Source organism: Coturnix japonica, chromosome Z (genome assembly GCF_054131305.1).
Source record: "Coturnix japonica strain WE chromosome Z, WE-NBRP24, whole genome shotgun sequence".
NCBI classification, from domain to species: domain Eukaryota; kingdom Metazoa; phylum Chordata; class Aves; order Galliformes; family Phasianidae; genus Coturnix; species Coturnix japonica.
The window spans coordinates 19,058,250-19,073,564 of record NC_140702.1 but is presented as its reverse complement, the minus strand read 5'-3'; the positions used below and the strand labels follow the sequence as shown (position 1 = coordinate 19,073,564).

Here is a 15,315-nt window from a genome sequence, read left to right as displayed (position 1 = left end):
CTGGCCGCTCAAAGCAGCGAGTGATCTGTGTCTCTGGAATTGCCAGAGGGAGGGTGTAGAAAAGGGGAGTGTGAAAGAAAGGGAAAAGGATAGGGAAAGTGAGGGAAAGGATTCAGGGAAGGGGAAGATGATGGAGAAAGGAAAAGGAAAGTGAAAGGAATCGGAAGTGGAAAGGAAAGGAGGGGGAGGGAAGGGACTGTGGAACTGCAAAGGGAAAGTGGAAGGAAGTGGAGGGGAAGGGGAAGAGGAAGGGGAAGGGGAAGGGGAAGGGGAAGAAGTTGCTTTCTACAGATTGTCTCCTGAAATAAAATGGCAGTGCATAGTACAAAGAACAGATTAGGCTCCGAACCATTGTAATTTAAGCAGGTGTTTTGCATTTAACATAAAAACTCAGAAAACCAAAATCAGCCTTCAACCAGTCATAGGAAATGATAAATAGCTAGAGAGTTACTACATTAAAGTGACCTTGTGTTCAAATAAATAAACTTCGGGAGCAAATAAATGAGCATAATGACTGGCAACTACTGAGTGAGTACAGTATTGGCATAAGTTATAATCCGATTTAACATGCTCTGGTCATATCTACTGTTACGTGAACTTTTTAGGCCCAATGTCTGGGCACCAAAAGGACTGCTGTGGTTTAACACAGCAGGCAGCTGAGAATTACACAGCCCTGTGAGCCTGCCCAGTGGGATGAGAGATAGAATTAGGGAAAAAGAAGAAAAAGAGATAAAACACCACAATAGGAAAGAAAAGGAAAAGGGAAAAAATAAAAATTTTAAAAAAAAAAAAAAAGAAAGAAAAAAATAGGGAAAAAAAAGTGTGTCACAATGCAATCAGTCACCACCCACTGACTGATACCCATAGGATATGGAATATCCCGTTGGCTTTTTTGGGTCAGCTGTCCTGGTTCTGTCTCTTCCCAGGACCCCCAGCTCCTTGCTTACTGGGCAGCCTGAGAAGCTGAAACATGCTTGACTCTGTAAAGCACTGCCCTGCAACAGTTGAAACATTGCTGTGTTATGAACATTGTTTTCCTAATATGTCCAAAACACAGCACCATGCCAGCTACAGTGATGTGGTTTAACTCTGTCCCTGTCAAAACCAGTGTCCACCCCTTATTCCCTGTCATCTACGTCATACTCATGTCTCACTCTTCGACAACTGGGTGACCAGAAGATGAGGGGAAGGCTGTTGATGTAGTCTACCTAGATTTCAGCAAAGCCTTTGACACAGTGTCTCATGGTGTTCTCCTGGGAAACTGGCTGCCTGTGGCCTGGACAGGTCTACCCTTCTTTGGACAAGAAACTGGCTACAGGGCTGTGCCCAGTGGGTAGTGGTTAATGGAGTTAAAACCAGCTGGTGACCCATTACAAGTGGTGTCCCCCGGGGATCAGTACTGGGGCCCATCTTGTTTAATATCTTCACTGATGACCTAGATGAGGGGACTGAGTGTACCCTCAGTAAGTTTGCAGATGACACCAAGCTGGGAGGTAGTTCTGATCTGCCTGAGGGTAGGGAGGCCCTTCAGAGGGATCTGGATAAGCCGGATCACTGGGTTGATCTTGTAGGTCCTTTCCACAACCTTGTGATTGTATGGTTCTATGATTCTATGCTAAACACACTGCCAGGGGTCGGGACTAGGTCACTGTCCTTCTTAATTAACTTTTTAAAAATGGGTGCAGTGTTCCATTTTCTTGTCAGTGGGGACTTCTTGGTGGCTTTTTAAGTCTGGTAGAGAGTGGCTTATCAACTCCATCTTTTGATTCCTTATGGACTCTGGGATGGAACTTCTCAGGTCTTGGGGATATGTCCAAAGCTCTGAAAGTGGCCTTATGCTTGATCTTCATAGGATGGGAGGCACTTTGTTTCCCCAGGTGAACGCCAGTGAAAACTGGTCACCTCAGAGTGAGGGACTAGACCAAGTGTACTGAGTCTATTTAACACCCTGAGAAACTCTTAAGCCACAGGAGAGTACCTGGTGTCACTTCTCTTGATTTGACATGTGTTCCAGTCCTGGAACTGGGGCAAGAGAAGGCTCCAGAAGTCCAGGCACTGGGACATATAAATAGGGGTTCACACAAGTCCAGGGGAGGCCCCTTCTCAACACACCTGACACCCCCACTGGCAGGTCAGATGCTGGATCCAGAACTGGTGAATTCTCTCCCCCACCCTTCAACCAACTGTTTTTCTTTCTTTCATCCTGAAGTTGCTAAGGCAAGGCTTCCCAAAAGCTGGTAAGTAACTCAGGGTTTACTTTGATTTCCCATAAAGCTGCACAGCTTAGATAGATATGCTTCTGAGAGGCCCAACACATACTGGATCGTGGTTCTATAAAGATTTCTCTTTAAAGTGGATTTTTGGGCATGGTCCGTGTTATTCCATCTCAATCCAGTCTGGGGGGATTCATGAATTCAGCTAATTCCCCCATCCCAGAGGTGGGGTGTGACACTCAGGAAGAAATATATATCCAGACTGAGAATGGAAGATATTTCTGAAAAGCATCAGGGTCATGCTTACAGAAGAGGAATGGGAAAGACTGACCAGACATTTCTGAAGCAAGGAGAATGCCAAACCCAATTTCTGTGTAACACACTAGTGAAAAACCTACAGTTTATTACTGAAGAAACAGAGGATGTATATAATAGCTGTTGATTTAATCAAAGAAAATAAAAGTTCTATGTATTAGTGTCAATTGTAATGCATAAAAGGTGGACTGGAATGAAAAGGAAGGTACAGCCAATTAGGAACAGGAAAAGAAAATAGCATCTTGAAACTGGGGTGCTGTGTGGGCGGACAGCCCATGGTGATGACCCCAAGCAACAGGCTGTGACATCACCGGGTGACGGATTGTGACTGCTCAGCCCTCACTGCTCATAGTGGGGTGCGGGCAGAGCCTGGCTCAGTCTGGCTCGTTCCTGGACCCTGCTGAGCAGCTCTGCGAGGCTTGGAGGTTCTTCGAGCAAGGTTTTGGCTGTGCTGTGCTGGGTCGTGCCTGGGGCTGCTCGCAGCATCTCAGTGCCTGACCCACAGCATCGCTTCTGTTTCCCCGGCCCTGCCCAGTGCAGGCAGCTGGGACTCTACTGAGTGCACCCGCAGCAGCGGAGGTGAGTGGTGCGGGGACATGTGGGTCCCTCAGGGCAGTCCTGGGCTTGGCAGGGCTTCCTGCTGAGGACTTTCACACCCTGGGACAGCGAGTGACTGTGGCCTCTCTTCCTCTTGCAGTGAGACACCACCGCTGCAGCTCTGGTGAAGAATAGCTCGTTATCCTCAGTTCTCCCGGACAGCTGCAGCGAGAGGAACATGTCTGCAGGAGAGGAGTGGACATGTTCCATCTGTCGCGATGTGCGACAGGACATGGCCCGTGTGATCCCATGTAATCACACGTTCTGCCTGGGCTGCATCCATCGGTGGGCGACTGTGAGGGACAGCTGCCCGCTGTGCAGGACGGCCATGCGGACCATCCGGGTCTGCGTGCGGGGAGACAATCAGTTCGTGGACTGCATCGTGTCCCCGCCCGCAGTGCCGGTGCCCGTCGGCTTCATCACCAGCACCGGCCGCAGAGGTGCTGCGGCATCTGCTCCATTGCCAGCTGTGCAGAGGGATGTGGGAGCAGCAAGAGTGGGTGGCCTCCTGCCCGAGGAGTGGGCAGCACTCTTCAGGGAGAGACGTGACCTCCTCTTCCCAGTGCAGCCCTGGATACAGGACACCTTCTCCCAGATCCAGGAGCTGCCCTGGTGGCAGATCTGTGGGCTGGAGAGTGTGATCCTGGCTCTTCTGTGCCGAGTGGGGCTGAACAGGGATGCCCTGGTGTACCACGCACAGCCCACCCTGGGACCTATCACGGCAGCATTCATGGACGCGCTCATCGAAGTCATCGTGAGCCGGTGCGGCCAGGAGGCCCGGAGGCTGCTGGGCCTCGAAGATGCCAGCGCTGCCCAGGAGCAGGAGCACGAGGACGGGCCCGAAGAGCCCAGTGCTGCCCAGGAGCACGAGGATGGCCCCCCAGCCCCGTCTGGTCCCTCCACATCTCCTCAGGGGACCGTTGCCCCCAGCACCTCTCCCTCCGGCAGCTCCGCGGGTCCCGACGCGGAGGAGCTCCCCGGCACGTCCAGCGGGGCCCTCGGCAGAGGTCCCGGCGAGCCGGGTTCCGAGGCAGCCGGTCCCTCTGAGCAGGGCCGCAGCCGCGGCTCCTCCTCTCGCGGCCGGGGCAGGAATCGCTCGGCTGGGGGATCCCGGCGCCCCACCAAGAGGAGGGCCGGCAGCGCCCAGCGCGCTCCTCTGCCCTGCAAGAGGCGGCGCCACCGGCGCCTCTAAATGGGGCTTACACGGCTTAACAATAAAAGATAAAAACACACAAGCACGCGTTGTTCCAGTGTCTTGCACATAGGACTGCATCGCTGGACGGCATGTCAGCCTGGCCGCTCAAAGCAGCGAGTGATCTGTGTCTCTGGAATTGCCAGAGGGAGGGTGTAGAAAAGGGGAGTGTGAAAGAAAGGGAAAAGGATAGGGAAAGTGAGGGAAAGGATACAGGGAAGGGGAAGATGATGGAGAAAGGAAAAGGAAAGTGAAAGGAATCGGAAGTGGAAAGGAAAGGAGGGGGAGGGAAGGGACTGTGGAACTGCAAAGGGAAAGTGGAAGGAAGTGGAGGGGAAGGGGAAGAGGAAGGGGAAGGGGAAGGGGAAGGGGAAGGGGAAGGGGAAGGGGAAGGGGAAGGGGAAGGGGAAGGGGAAGGGGAAGGGGAAGGGGAAGGGGAAGTGGAAGGGAAAGGGGAAGGGGAAGGGGACGGGGAAGGGGAAGGGGAAGGGGAAGGGGAAGGGGAAGGGGAAGGGGAAGGGGAAGGGGAAGGGGAAGGGGAAGGGGAAGGGGAAGGGGAAGGGGAAGGGGAAGGGGAAGAGAAAGAAGTTGCTTTCTACAGATTGTCTCCTGAAATAAAATGGCAGTGCATAGTACAAAGAACAGATTAGGCTCCGAACCATTGTAATTTAAGCAGGTGTTTTGCATTTAACATAAAAACTCAGAAAACCAAAATCAGCCTTCAACCAGTCATAGGAAATGATAAATAGCTAGAGAGTTACTACATTAAAGTGACCTTGTGTTCAAATAAATAAACTTCGGGAGCAAATAAATGAGCATAATGACTGGCAACTACTGAGTGAGTACAGTATTGGCATAAGTTATAATCCGATTTAACATGCTCTGGTCATATCTACTGTTACGTGAACTTTTTAGGCCCAATGTCTGGGCACCAAAAGGACTGCTGTGGTTTAACACAGCAGGCAGCTGAGAATTACACAGCCCTGTGAGCCTGCCCAGTGGGATGAGAGATAGAATTAGGGAAAAAGAAGAAAAAGAGATAAAACACCACAATAGGAAAGAAAAGGAAAAGGGAAAAAATAAAAATTTAAAAAAAAAAAAAAAAGAAAGAAAAAAATAGGGAAAAAAAAGTGTGTCACAATGCAATCAGTCACCACCCACTGACTGATACCCATAGGATATGGAATATCCCGTTGGCTTTTTTGGGTCAGCTGTCCTGGTTCTGTCTCTTCCCAGGACCCCCAGCTCCTTGCTTACTGGGCAGCCTGAGAAGCTGAAACATGCTTGACTCTGTAAAGCACTGCTCTGCAACAGTTGAAACATTGCTGTGTTATGAACATTGTTTTCCTAATATGTCCAAAACACAGCACCACACCAGCTACAGTGATGTGGTTTAACTCTGTCCCTGTCAAAACCAGTGTCCACCCCTTATTCCCTGTCATCTACGTCATACTCATGTCTCACTCTTCGACAACTGGGTGACCAGAAGATGAGGGGAAGGCTGTTGATGTAGTCTACCTAGATTTCAGCAAAGCCTTTGACACAGTGTCTCATGGTGTTCTCCTGGGAAACTGGCTGCCTGTGGCCTGGACAGGTCTACCCTTCTTTGGACAAGAAACTGGCTACAGGGCTGTGCCCAGTGGGTAGTGGTTAATGGAGTTAAGACCAGCTGGTGACCCATTACAAGTGGTGTCCCCCGGGGATCAGTACTGGGGCCCATCTTGTTTAATATCTTCACTGATGACCTAGATGAGGGGACTGAGTGTACCCTCAGTAAGTTTGCAGATGACACCAAGCTGGGAGGTAGTTCTGATCTGCCTGAGGGTAGGGAGGCCCTTCAGAGGGATCTGGATAAGCCGGATCACTGGGTTGATCTTGTAGGTCCTTTCCACAACCTTGTGATTGTATGGTTCTATGATTCTATGCTAAACACACTGCCAGGGGTCGGGACTAGGTCACTGTCCTTCTTAATTAACTTTTTAAAAATGGGTGCAGTGTTCCATTTTCTTGTCAGTGGGGACTTCTTGGTGGCTTTTTAAGTCTGGTAGAGAGTGGCTTATCAACTCCATCTTTTGATTCCTTATGGACTCTGGGATGGAACTTCTCAGGTCTTGGGGATATGTCCAAAGCTCTGAAAGTGGCCTTATGCTTGATCTTCATAGGATGGGAGGCACTTTGTTTCCCCAGGTGAACGCCAGTGAAAACTGGTCACCTCAGAGTGAGGGACTAGACCAAGTGTACTGAGTCTATTTAACACCCTGAGAAACTCTTAAGCCACAGGAGAGTACCTGGTGTCACTTCTCTTGATTTGACATGTGTTCCAGTCCTGGAACTGGGGCAAGAGAAGGCTCCAGAAGTCCAGGCACTGGGACATATAAATAGGGGTTCACACAAGTCCAGGGGAGGCCCCTTCTCAACACACCTGACACCCCCACTGGCAGGTCAGATGCTGGATCCAGAACTGGTGAATTCTCTCCCCCACCCTTCAACCAACTGTTTTTCTTTCTTTCATCCTGAAGTTGCTAAGGCAAGGCTTCCCAAAAGCTGGTAAGTAACTCAGGGTTTACTTTGATTTCCCATAAAGCTGCACAGCTTAGATAGATATGCTTCTGAGAGGCCCAACACATACTGGATCGTGGTTCTATAAAGATTTCTCTTTAAAGTGGATTTTTGGGCATGGTCCGTGTTATTCCATCTCAATCCAGTCTGGGGGGATTCATGAATTCAGCTAATTCCCCCATCCCAGAGGTGGGGTGTGACACTCAGGAAGAAATATATATCCAGACTGAGAATGGAAGATATTTCTGAAAAGCATCAGGGTCATGCTTACAGAAGAGGAATGGGAAAGACTGACCAGACATTTCTGAAGCAAGGAGAATGCCAAACCCAATTTCTGTGTAACACACTAGTGAAAAACCTACAGTTTATTACTGAAGAAACAGAGGATGTATATAATAGCTGTTGATTTAATCAAAGAAAATAAAAGTTCTATGTATTAGTGTCAATTGTAATGCATAAAAGGTGGACTGGAATGAAAAGGAAGGTACAGCCAATTAGGAACAGGAAAAGAAAATAGCATCTTGAAACTGGGGTGCTGTGTGGGCGGACAGCCCATGGTGATGACCCCAAGCAACAGGCTGTGACATCACCGGGTGACGGATTGTGACTGCTCAGCCCTCACTGCTCATAGTGGGGTGCGGGCAGAGCCTGGCTCAGTCTGGCTCGTTCCTGGACCCTGCTGAGCAGCTCTGCGAGGCTTGGAGGTTCTTCGAGCAAGGTTTTGGCTGTGCTGTGCTGGGTCGTGCCTGGGGCTGCTCGCAGCATCTCAGTGCCTGACCCACAGCATCGCTTCTGTTTCCCCGGCCCTGCCCAGTGCAGGCAGCTGGGACTCTACTGAGTGCACCCGCAGCAGCGGAGGTGAGTGGTGCGGGGACATGTGGGTCCCTCAGGGCAGTCCTGGGCTTGGCAGGGCTTCCTGCTGAGGACTTTCACACCCTGGGACAGCGAGTGACTGTGGCCTCTCTTCCTCTTGCAGTGAGACACCACCGCTGCAGCTCTGGTGAAGAACAGCTCGTTATCCTCAGTTCTCCCGGACAGCTGCAGCGAGAGGAACATGTCTGCAGGAGAGGAGTGGACATGTTCCATCTGTCGCGATGTGCGACAGGACATGGCCCGTGTGATCCCATGTAATCACACGTTCTGCCTGGGCTGCATCCATCGGTGGGCGACTGTGAGGGACAGCTGCCCGCTGTGCAGGACGGCCATGCGGACCATCCGGGTCTGCGTGCGGGGAGACAATCAGTTCGTGGACTGCATCGTGTCCCCGCCCGCAGTGCCGGTGCCCGTCGGCTTCATCACCAGCACCGGCCGCAGAGGTGCTGCGGCATCTGCTCCATTGCCAGCTGTGCAGAGGGATGTGGGAGCAGCAAGAGTGGGTGGCCTCCTGCCCGAGGAGTGGGCAGCACTCTTCAGGGAGAGACGTGACCTCCTCTTCCCAGTGCAGCCCTGGATACAGGACATCTTCTCCCAGATCCAGGAGCTGCCCTGGTGGCAGATCTGTGGGCTGGAGAGTGTGATCCTGGCTCTTCTGTGCCGAGTGGGGCTGAACAGGGATGCCCTGGTGTACCACGCACAGCCCACCCTGGGACCTATCACGGCAGCATTCATGGACGCGCTCATCGAAGTCATCGTGAGCCGGTGCGGCCAGGAGGCCCGGAGGCTGCTGGGCCTCGAAGATGCCAGCGCTGCCCAGGAGCAGGAGCACGAGGACGGGCCCGAAGAGCCCAGTGCTGCCCAGGAGCACGAGGATGGCCCCCCAGCCCCGTCTGGTCCCTCCACATCTCCTCAGGGGACCGTTGCCCCCAGCACCTCTCCCTCCGGCAGCTCCGCGGGTCCCGACGCGGAGGAGCTCCCCGGCACGTCCAGCGGGGCCCTCGGCAGAGGTCCCGGCGAGCCGGGTTCCGAGGCAGCCGGTCCCTCTGAGCAGGGCCGCAGCCGCGGCTCCTCCTCTCGCGGCCGGGGCAGGAATCGCTCGGCTGGGGGATCCCGGCGCCCCACCAAGAGGAGGGCCGGCAGCGCCCAGCGCGCTCCTCTGCCCTGCAAGAGGCGGCGCCACCGGCGCCTCTAAATGGGGCTTACACGGCTTAACAATAAAAGATAAAAACACACAAGCACGCGTTGTTCCAGTGTCTTGCACATAGGACTGCATCGCTGGACGGCCTGTCAGCCTGGCCGCTCAAAGCAGCGAGTGATCTGTGTCTCTGGAATTGCCAGAGGGAGGGTGTAGAAAAGGGGAGTGTGAAAGAAAGGGAAAAGGATAGGGAAAGTGAGGGAAAGGATACAGGGAAGGGGAAGATGATGGAGAAAGGAAAAGGAAAGTGAAAGGAATCGGAAGTGGAAAGGAAAGGAGGGGGAGGGAAGGGACTGTGGGACTGCAAAGGGAAAGTGGAAGGAAGTGGAGGGGAAGGGGAAGGGGAAGGGGAAGGGGAAGGGGAAGGGGAAGGGGAAGGGGAAGGGGAAGGGGAAGGGGAAGGGGAAGGGGAAGTGGAAGTGGAAGGGAAAGGGGAAGGGGAAGGGGAAGGGGACGGGGAAGGGGAAGGGGAAGGGGAAGGGGAAGGGGAAGGGGAAGGGGAAGGGGAAGGGGAAGGGGAAGGGGAAGGGGAAGGGGAAGGGGAAGGGGAAGGGGAAGAGAAAGAAGTTGCTTTCTACAGATTGTCTCCTGAAATAAAATGGCAGTGCATAGTACAAAGAACAGATTAGGCTCCGAACCATTGTAATTTAAGCAGGTGTTTTGCATTTAACATAAAAACTCAGAAAACCAAAATCAGCCTTCAACCAGTCATAGGAAATGATAAATAGCTAGAGAGTTACTACATTAAAGTGGCCTTGTGTTCAAATAAATAAACTTCGGGAGCAAATAAATGAGCATAATGACTGGCAACTACTGAGTGAGTACAGTATTGGCATAAGTTATAATCCGATTTAACATGCTCTGGTCATATCTACTGTTACGTGAACTCTTTAGGCCCAATGTCTGGGCACCAAAAGGACTGCTGTGGTTTAACACAGCAGGCAGCTGAGAATTACACAGCCCTGTGAGCCTGCCCAGTGGGATGAGAGATAGAATTAGGGAAAAAGAAGAAAAAGAGATAAAACACCACAATAGGAAAGAAAAGGAAAAGGGAAAAAATAAAAATTTAAAAAAAAAAAAAAAGAAAGAAAAAAATAGGGAAAAAAAAGTGTGTCACAATGCAATCAGTCACCACCCACTGACTGATACCCATAGGATATGGAATATCCCGTTGGCTTTTTTGGGTCAGCTGTCCTGGTTCTGTCTCTTCCCAGGACCCCCAGCTCCTTGCTTACTGGGCAGCCTGAGAAGCTGAAACATGCTTGACTCTGTAAAGCACTGCTCTGCAACAGTTGAAACATTGCTGTGTTATGAACATTGTTTTCCTAATATGTCCAAAACACAGCACCATGCCAGCTACAGTGATGTGGTTTAACTCTGTCCCTGTCAAAACCAGTGTCCACCCCTTATTCCCTGTCATCTACGTCATACTCATGTCTCACTCTTCGACAACTGGGTGACCAGAAGATGAGGGGAAGGCTGTTGATGTAGTCTACCTAGATTTCAGCAAAGCCTTTGACACAGTGTCTCATGGTGTTCTCCTGGGAAACTGGCTGCCTGTGGCCTGGACAGGTCTACCCTTCTTTGGACAAGAAACTGGCTACAGGGCTGTGCCCAGTGGGTAGTGGTTAATGGAGTTAAGACCAGCTGGTGACCCATTACAAGTGGTGTCCCCCGGGGATCAGTACTGGGGCCCATCTTGTTTAATATCTTCACTGATGACCTAGATGAGGGGACTGAGTGTACCCTCAGTAAGTTTGCAGATGACACCAAGCTGGGAGGTAGTTCTGATCTGCCTGAGGGTAGGGAGGCCCTTCAGAGGGATCTGGATAAGCCGGATCACTGGGTTGATCTTGTAGGTCCTTTCCACAACCTTGTGATTGTATGGTTCTATGATTCTATGCTAAACACACTGCCAGGGGTCGGGACTAGGTCACTGTCCTTCTTAATTAACTTTTTAAAAATGGGTGCAGTGTTCCATTTTCTTGTCAGTGGGGACTTCTTGGTGGCTTTTTAAGTCTGGTAGAGAGTGGCTTATCAACTCCATCTTTTGATTCCTTATGGACTCTGGGATGGAACTTCTCAGGTCTTGGGGATATGTCCAAAGCTCTGAAAGTGGCCTTATGCTTGATCTTCATAGGATGGGAGGCACTTTGTTTCCCCAGGTGAACGCCAGTGAAAACTGGTCACCTCAGAGTGAGGGACTAGACCAAGTGTACTGAGTCTATTTAACACCCTGAGAAACTCTTAAGCCACAGGAGAGTACCTGGTGTCACTTCTCTTGATTTGACATGTGTTCCAGTCCTGGAACTGGGGCAAGAGAAGGCTCCAGAAGTCCAGGCACTGGGACATATAAATAGGGGTTCACACAAGTCCAGGGGAGGCCCCTTCTCAACACACCTGACACCCCCACTGGCAGGTCAGATGCTGGATCCAGAACTGGTGAATTCTCTCCCCCACCCTTCAACCAACTGTTTTTCTTTCTTTCATCCTGAAGTTGCTAAGGCAAGGCTTCCCAAAAGCTGGTAAGTAACTCAGGGTTTACTTTGATTTCCCATAAAGCTGCACAGCTTAGATAGATATGCTTCTGAGAGGCCCAACACATACTGGATCGTGGTTCTATAAAGATTTCTCTTTAAAGTGGATTTTTGGGCATGGTCCGTGTTATTCCATCTCAATCCAGTCTGGGGGGATTCATGAATTCAACTAATTCCCCCATCCCAGAGGTGGGGTGTGACACTCAGGAAGAAATATATATCCAGACTGAGAATGGAAGATATTTCTGAAAAGCATCAGGGTCATGCTTACAGAAGAGGAATGGGAAAGACTGACCAGACATTTCTGAAGCAAGGAGAATGCCAAACCCAATTTCTGTGTAACACACTAGTGAAAAACCTACAGTTTATTACTGAAGAAACAGAGGATGTATATAATAGCTGTTGATTTAATCAAAGAAAATAAAAGTTCTATGTATTAGTGTCAATTGTAATGCATAAAAGGTGGACTGGAATGAAAAGGAAGGTACAGCCAATTAGGAACAGGAAAAGAAAATAGCATCTTGAAACTGGGGTGCTGTGTGGGCGGACAGCCCATGGTGATGACCCCAAGCAACAGGCTGTGACATCACCGGGTGACGGATTGTGACTGCTCAGCCCTCACTGCTCATAGTGGGGTGCGGGCAGAGCCTGGCTCAGTCTGGCTCGTTCCTGGACCCTGCTGAGCAGCTCTGCGAGGCTTGGAGGTTCTTCGAGCAAGGTTTTGGCTGTGCTGTGCTGGGTCGTGCCTGGGGCTGCTCGCAGCATCTCAGTGCCTGACCCACAGCATCGCTTCTGTTTCCCCGGCCCTGCCCAGTGCAGGCAGCTGGGACTCTACTGAGTGCACCCGCAGCAGCGGAGGTGAGTGGTGCGGGGACATGTGGGTCCCTCAGGGCAGTCCTGGGCTTGGCAGGGCTTCCTGCTGAGGACTTTCACACCCTGGGACAGCGAGTGACTGTGGCCTCTCTTCCTCTTGCAGTGAGACACCACCGCTGCAGCTCTGGTGAAGAACAGCTCGTTATCCTCAGTTCTCCCGGACAGCTGCAGCGAGAGGAACATGTCTGCAGGAGAAGAGTGGACATGTTCCATCTGTCGCGATGTGCGACAGGACATGGCCCGTGTGATCCCATGTAATCACACGTTCTGCCTGGGCTGCATCCATCGGTGGGCGACTGTGAGGGACAGCTGCCCGCTGTGCAGGACGGCCATGCGGACCATCCGGGTCTGCGTGCGGGGAGACAATCAGTTCGTGGACTGCATCGTGTCCCCGCCCGCAGTGCCGGTGCCCGTCGGCTTCATCACCAGCACCGGCCGCAGAGGTGCTGCGGCATCTGCTCCATTGCCAGCTGTGCAGAGGGATGTGGGAGCAGCAAGAGTGGGTGGCCTCCTGCCCGAGGAGTGGGCAGCACTCTTCAGGGAGAGACGTGACCTCCTCTTCCCAGTGCAGCCCTGGATACAGGACATCTTCTCCCAGATCCAGGAGCTGCCCTGGTGGCAGATCTGTGGGCTGGAGAGTGTGATCCTGGCTCTTCTGTGCCGAGTGGGGCTGAACAGGGATGCCCTGGTGTACCACGCACAGCCCACCCTGGGACCTATCACGGCAGCATTCATGGACGCGCTCATCGAAGTCATCGTGAGCCGGTGCGGCCAGGAGGCCCGGAGGCTGCTGGGCCTCGAAGATGCCAGCGCTGCCCAGGAGCAGGAGCACGAGGACGGGCCCGAAGAGCCCAGTGCTGCCCAGGAGCACGAGGATGGCCCCCCAGCCCCGTCTGGTCCCTCCACATCTCCTCAGGGGACCGTTGCCCCCAGCACCTCTCCCTCCGGCAGCTCTGCGGGTCCCGACGCGGAGGAGCTCCCCGGCACGTCCAGCGGGGCCCTCGGCAGAGGACCCGGCGAGCCGGGTTCCGAGGCAGCCGGTCCCTCTGAGCAGGGCCGCAGCCGCGGCTCCTCCTCTCGCGGCTGGGGCAGGAATCGCTCGGCTGGGGGATCCCGGCGCCCCACCAAGAGGAGGGCCGGCAGCGCCCAGCGCGCTCCTCTGCCCTGCAAGAGGCGGCGCCACCGGCGCCTCTAAATGGGGCTTACACGGCTTAACAATAAAAGATAAAAACACACAAGCACGCGTTGTTCCAGTGTCTTGCACATAGGACTGCATCGCTGGACGGCCTGTCAGCCTGGCCGCTCAAAGCAGCGAGTGATCTGTGTCTCTGGAATTGCCAGAGTGAGGGTGTAGAAAAGGGGAGTGTGAAAGAAAGGGAAAAGGATAGGGAAAGTGAGGGAAAGGATTCAGGGAAGGGGAAGATAATGGAGAAAGGAAAAGGAAAGTGAAAGGAATCGGAAGTGGAAAGGAAAGGAGGGGGAGGGAAGGGACTGTGGAACTGCAAAGGGAAAGTGGAAGGAAGTGGAGGGGAAGGGGAAGAGGAAGGGGAAGGGGAAGGGGAAGAAGTTGCTTTCTACAGATTGTCTCCTGAAATAAAATGGCAGTGCATAGTACAAAGAACAGATTAGGCTCCGAACCATTGTAATTTAAGCAGGTGTTTTGCATTTAACATAAAAACTCAGAAAACCAAAATCAGCCTTCAACCAGTCATAGGAAATGATAAATAGCTAGAGAGTTACTACATTAAAGTGACCTTGTGTTCAAATAAATAAACTTCGGGAGCAAATAAATGAGCATAATGACTGGCAACTACTGAGTGAGTACAGTATTGGCATAAGTTATAATCCGATTTAACATGCTCTGGTCATATCTACTGTTACGTGAACTTTTTAGGCCCAATGTCTGGGCACCAAAAGGACTGCTGTGGTTTAACACAGCAGGCAGCTGAGAATTACACAGCCCTGTGAGCCTGCCCAGTGGGATGAGAGATAGAATTAGGGAAAAAGAAGAAAAAGAGATAAAACACCACAATAGGAAAGAAAAGGAAAAGGGAAAAAATAAAAATTTAAAAAAAAAAAAAAAAAAAGAAAGAAAAAAATAGGGAAAAAAAAGTGTGTCACAATGCAATCAGTCACCACCCACTGACTGATACCCATAGGATATGGAATATCCCGTTGGCTTTTTTGGGTCACCTGTCCTGGTTCTGTCTCTTCCCAGGACCCCCAGCTCCTTGCTTACTGGGCAGCCTGAGAAGCTGAAACATGCTTGACTCTGTAAAGCACTGCTCTGCAACAGTTGAAACATTGCTGTGTTATGAACATTGTTTTCCTAATATGTCCAAAACACAGCACCATGCCAGCTACAGTGATGTGGTTTAACTCTGTCCCTGTCAAAACCAGTGTCCACCCCTTATTCCCTGTCATCTACGTCATACTCATGTCTCACTCTTCGACAACTGGGTGACCAGAAGATGAGGGGAAGGCTGTTGATGTAGTCTACCTAGATTTCAGCAAAGCCTTTGACACAGTGTCTCATGGTGTTCTCCTGGGAAACTGGCTGCCTGTGGCCTGGACAGGTCTACCCTTCTTTGGACAAGAAACTGGCTACAGGGCTGTGCCCAGTGGGTAGTGGTTAATGGAGTTAAGACCAGCTGGTGACCCATTACAAGTGGTGTCCCCCGGGGATCAGTACTGGGGCCCATCTTGTTTAATATCTTCACTGATGACCTAGATGAGGGGACTGAGTGTACCCTCAGTAAGTTTGCAGATGACTCCAAGCTGGGAGGTAGTTCTGATCTGCCTGAGGGTAGGGAGGCCCTTCAGAGGGATCTGGATAAGCCGGATCACTGGGTTGATCTTGTAGGTCCTTTCCACAACCTTGTGATTGTATGGTTCTATGATTCTATGCTAAACACACTGCCAGGGGTCGGGACTAGGTCACTGTCCTTCTTAATTAAC

General features: G+C 51.7%; 3 protein-coding genes across 3 annotated transcripts; all 3 read left to right on the top strand.

The window, feature by feature from the left end:
• Positions 1-1,448: 1,448 nt before the first annotated feature.
• On the top strand, positions 1,449-4,360 carry LOC146753783 (uncharacterized). The gene has a single exon (XM_085528240.1). It carries the CDS (start codon positions 3,304-3,306, stop codon positions 4,315-4,317), a length of 1,014 nt encoding a protein of 337 aa, XP_085384366.1. The 5' UTR covers positions 1,449-3,303; the 3' UTR covers positions 4,318-4,360.
• Positions 4,361-7,579: 3,219 nt separating this feature from the next.
• LOC146753782 (uncharacterized) lies at positions 7,580-8,987 on the top strand. Its single transcript, XM_085528995.1, has 2 exons — positions 7,580-7,734; positions 7,853-8,987. The coding sequence occupies exon 2, from the start codon at positions 7,931-7,933 to the stop codon at positions 8,942-8,944; it is 1,014 nt and encodes a 337-aa protein (XP_085385121.1). The 5' UTR covers positions 7,580-7,734; positions 7,853-7,930; the 3' UTR covers positions 8,945-8,987.
• A 3,200-nt stretch (positions 8,988-12,187) lies between these two features.
• LOC146753781 (uncharacterized) lies at positions 12,188-13,595 on the top strand. Its single transcript, XM_085528143.1, has 2 exons — positions 12,188-12,342; positions 12,461-13,595. Exon 2 carries the CDS (start codon positions 12,539-12,541, stop codon positions 13,550-13,552), a length of 1,014 nt encoding a protein of 337 aa, XP_085384269.1. The 5' UTR covers positions 12,188-12,342; positions 12,461-12,538; the 3' UTR covers positions 13,553-13,595.
• Positions 13,596-15,315: the final 1,720 nt, after the last annotated feature.

Coding starts and splice junctions, on each gene's coding strand:
- LOC146753781 (XM_085528143.1), top strand. CDS start 12,539: ATGTCTGCAGGAGAAGAGTGGACATGTTCCATCTGTCGCGATGTGCGA.
- LOC146753783 (XM_085528240.1), top strand. CDS start 3,304: ATGTCTGCAGGAGAGGAGTGGACATGTTCCATCTGTCGCGATGTGCGA.
- LOC146753782 (XM_085528995.1), top strand. CDS start 7,931: ATGTCTGCAGGAGAGGAGTGGACATGTTCCATCTGTCGCGATGTGCGA.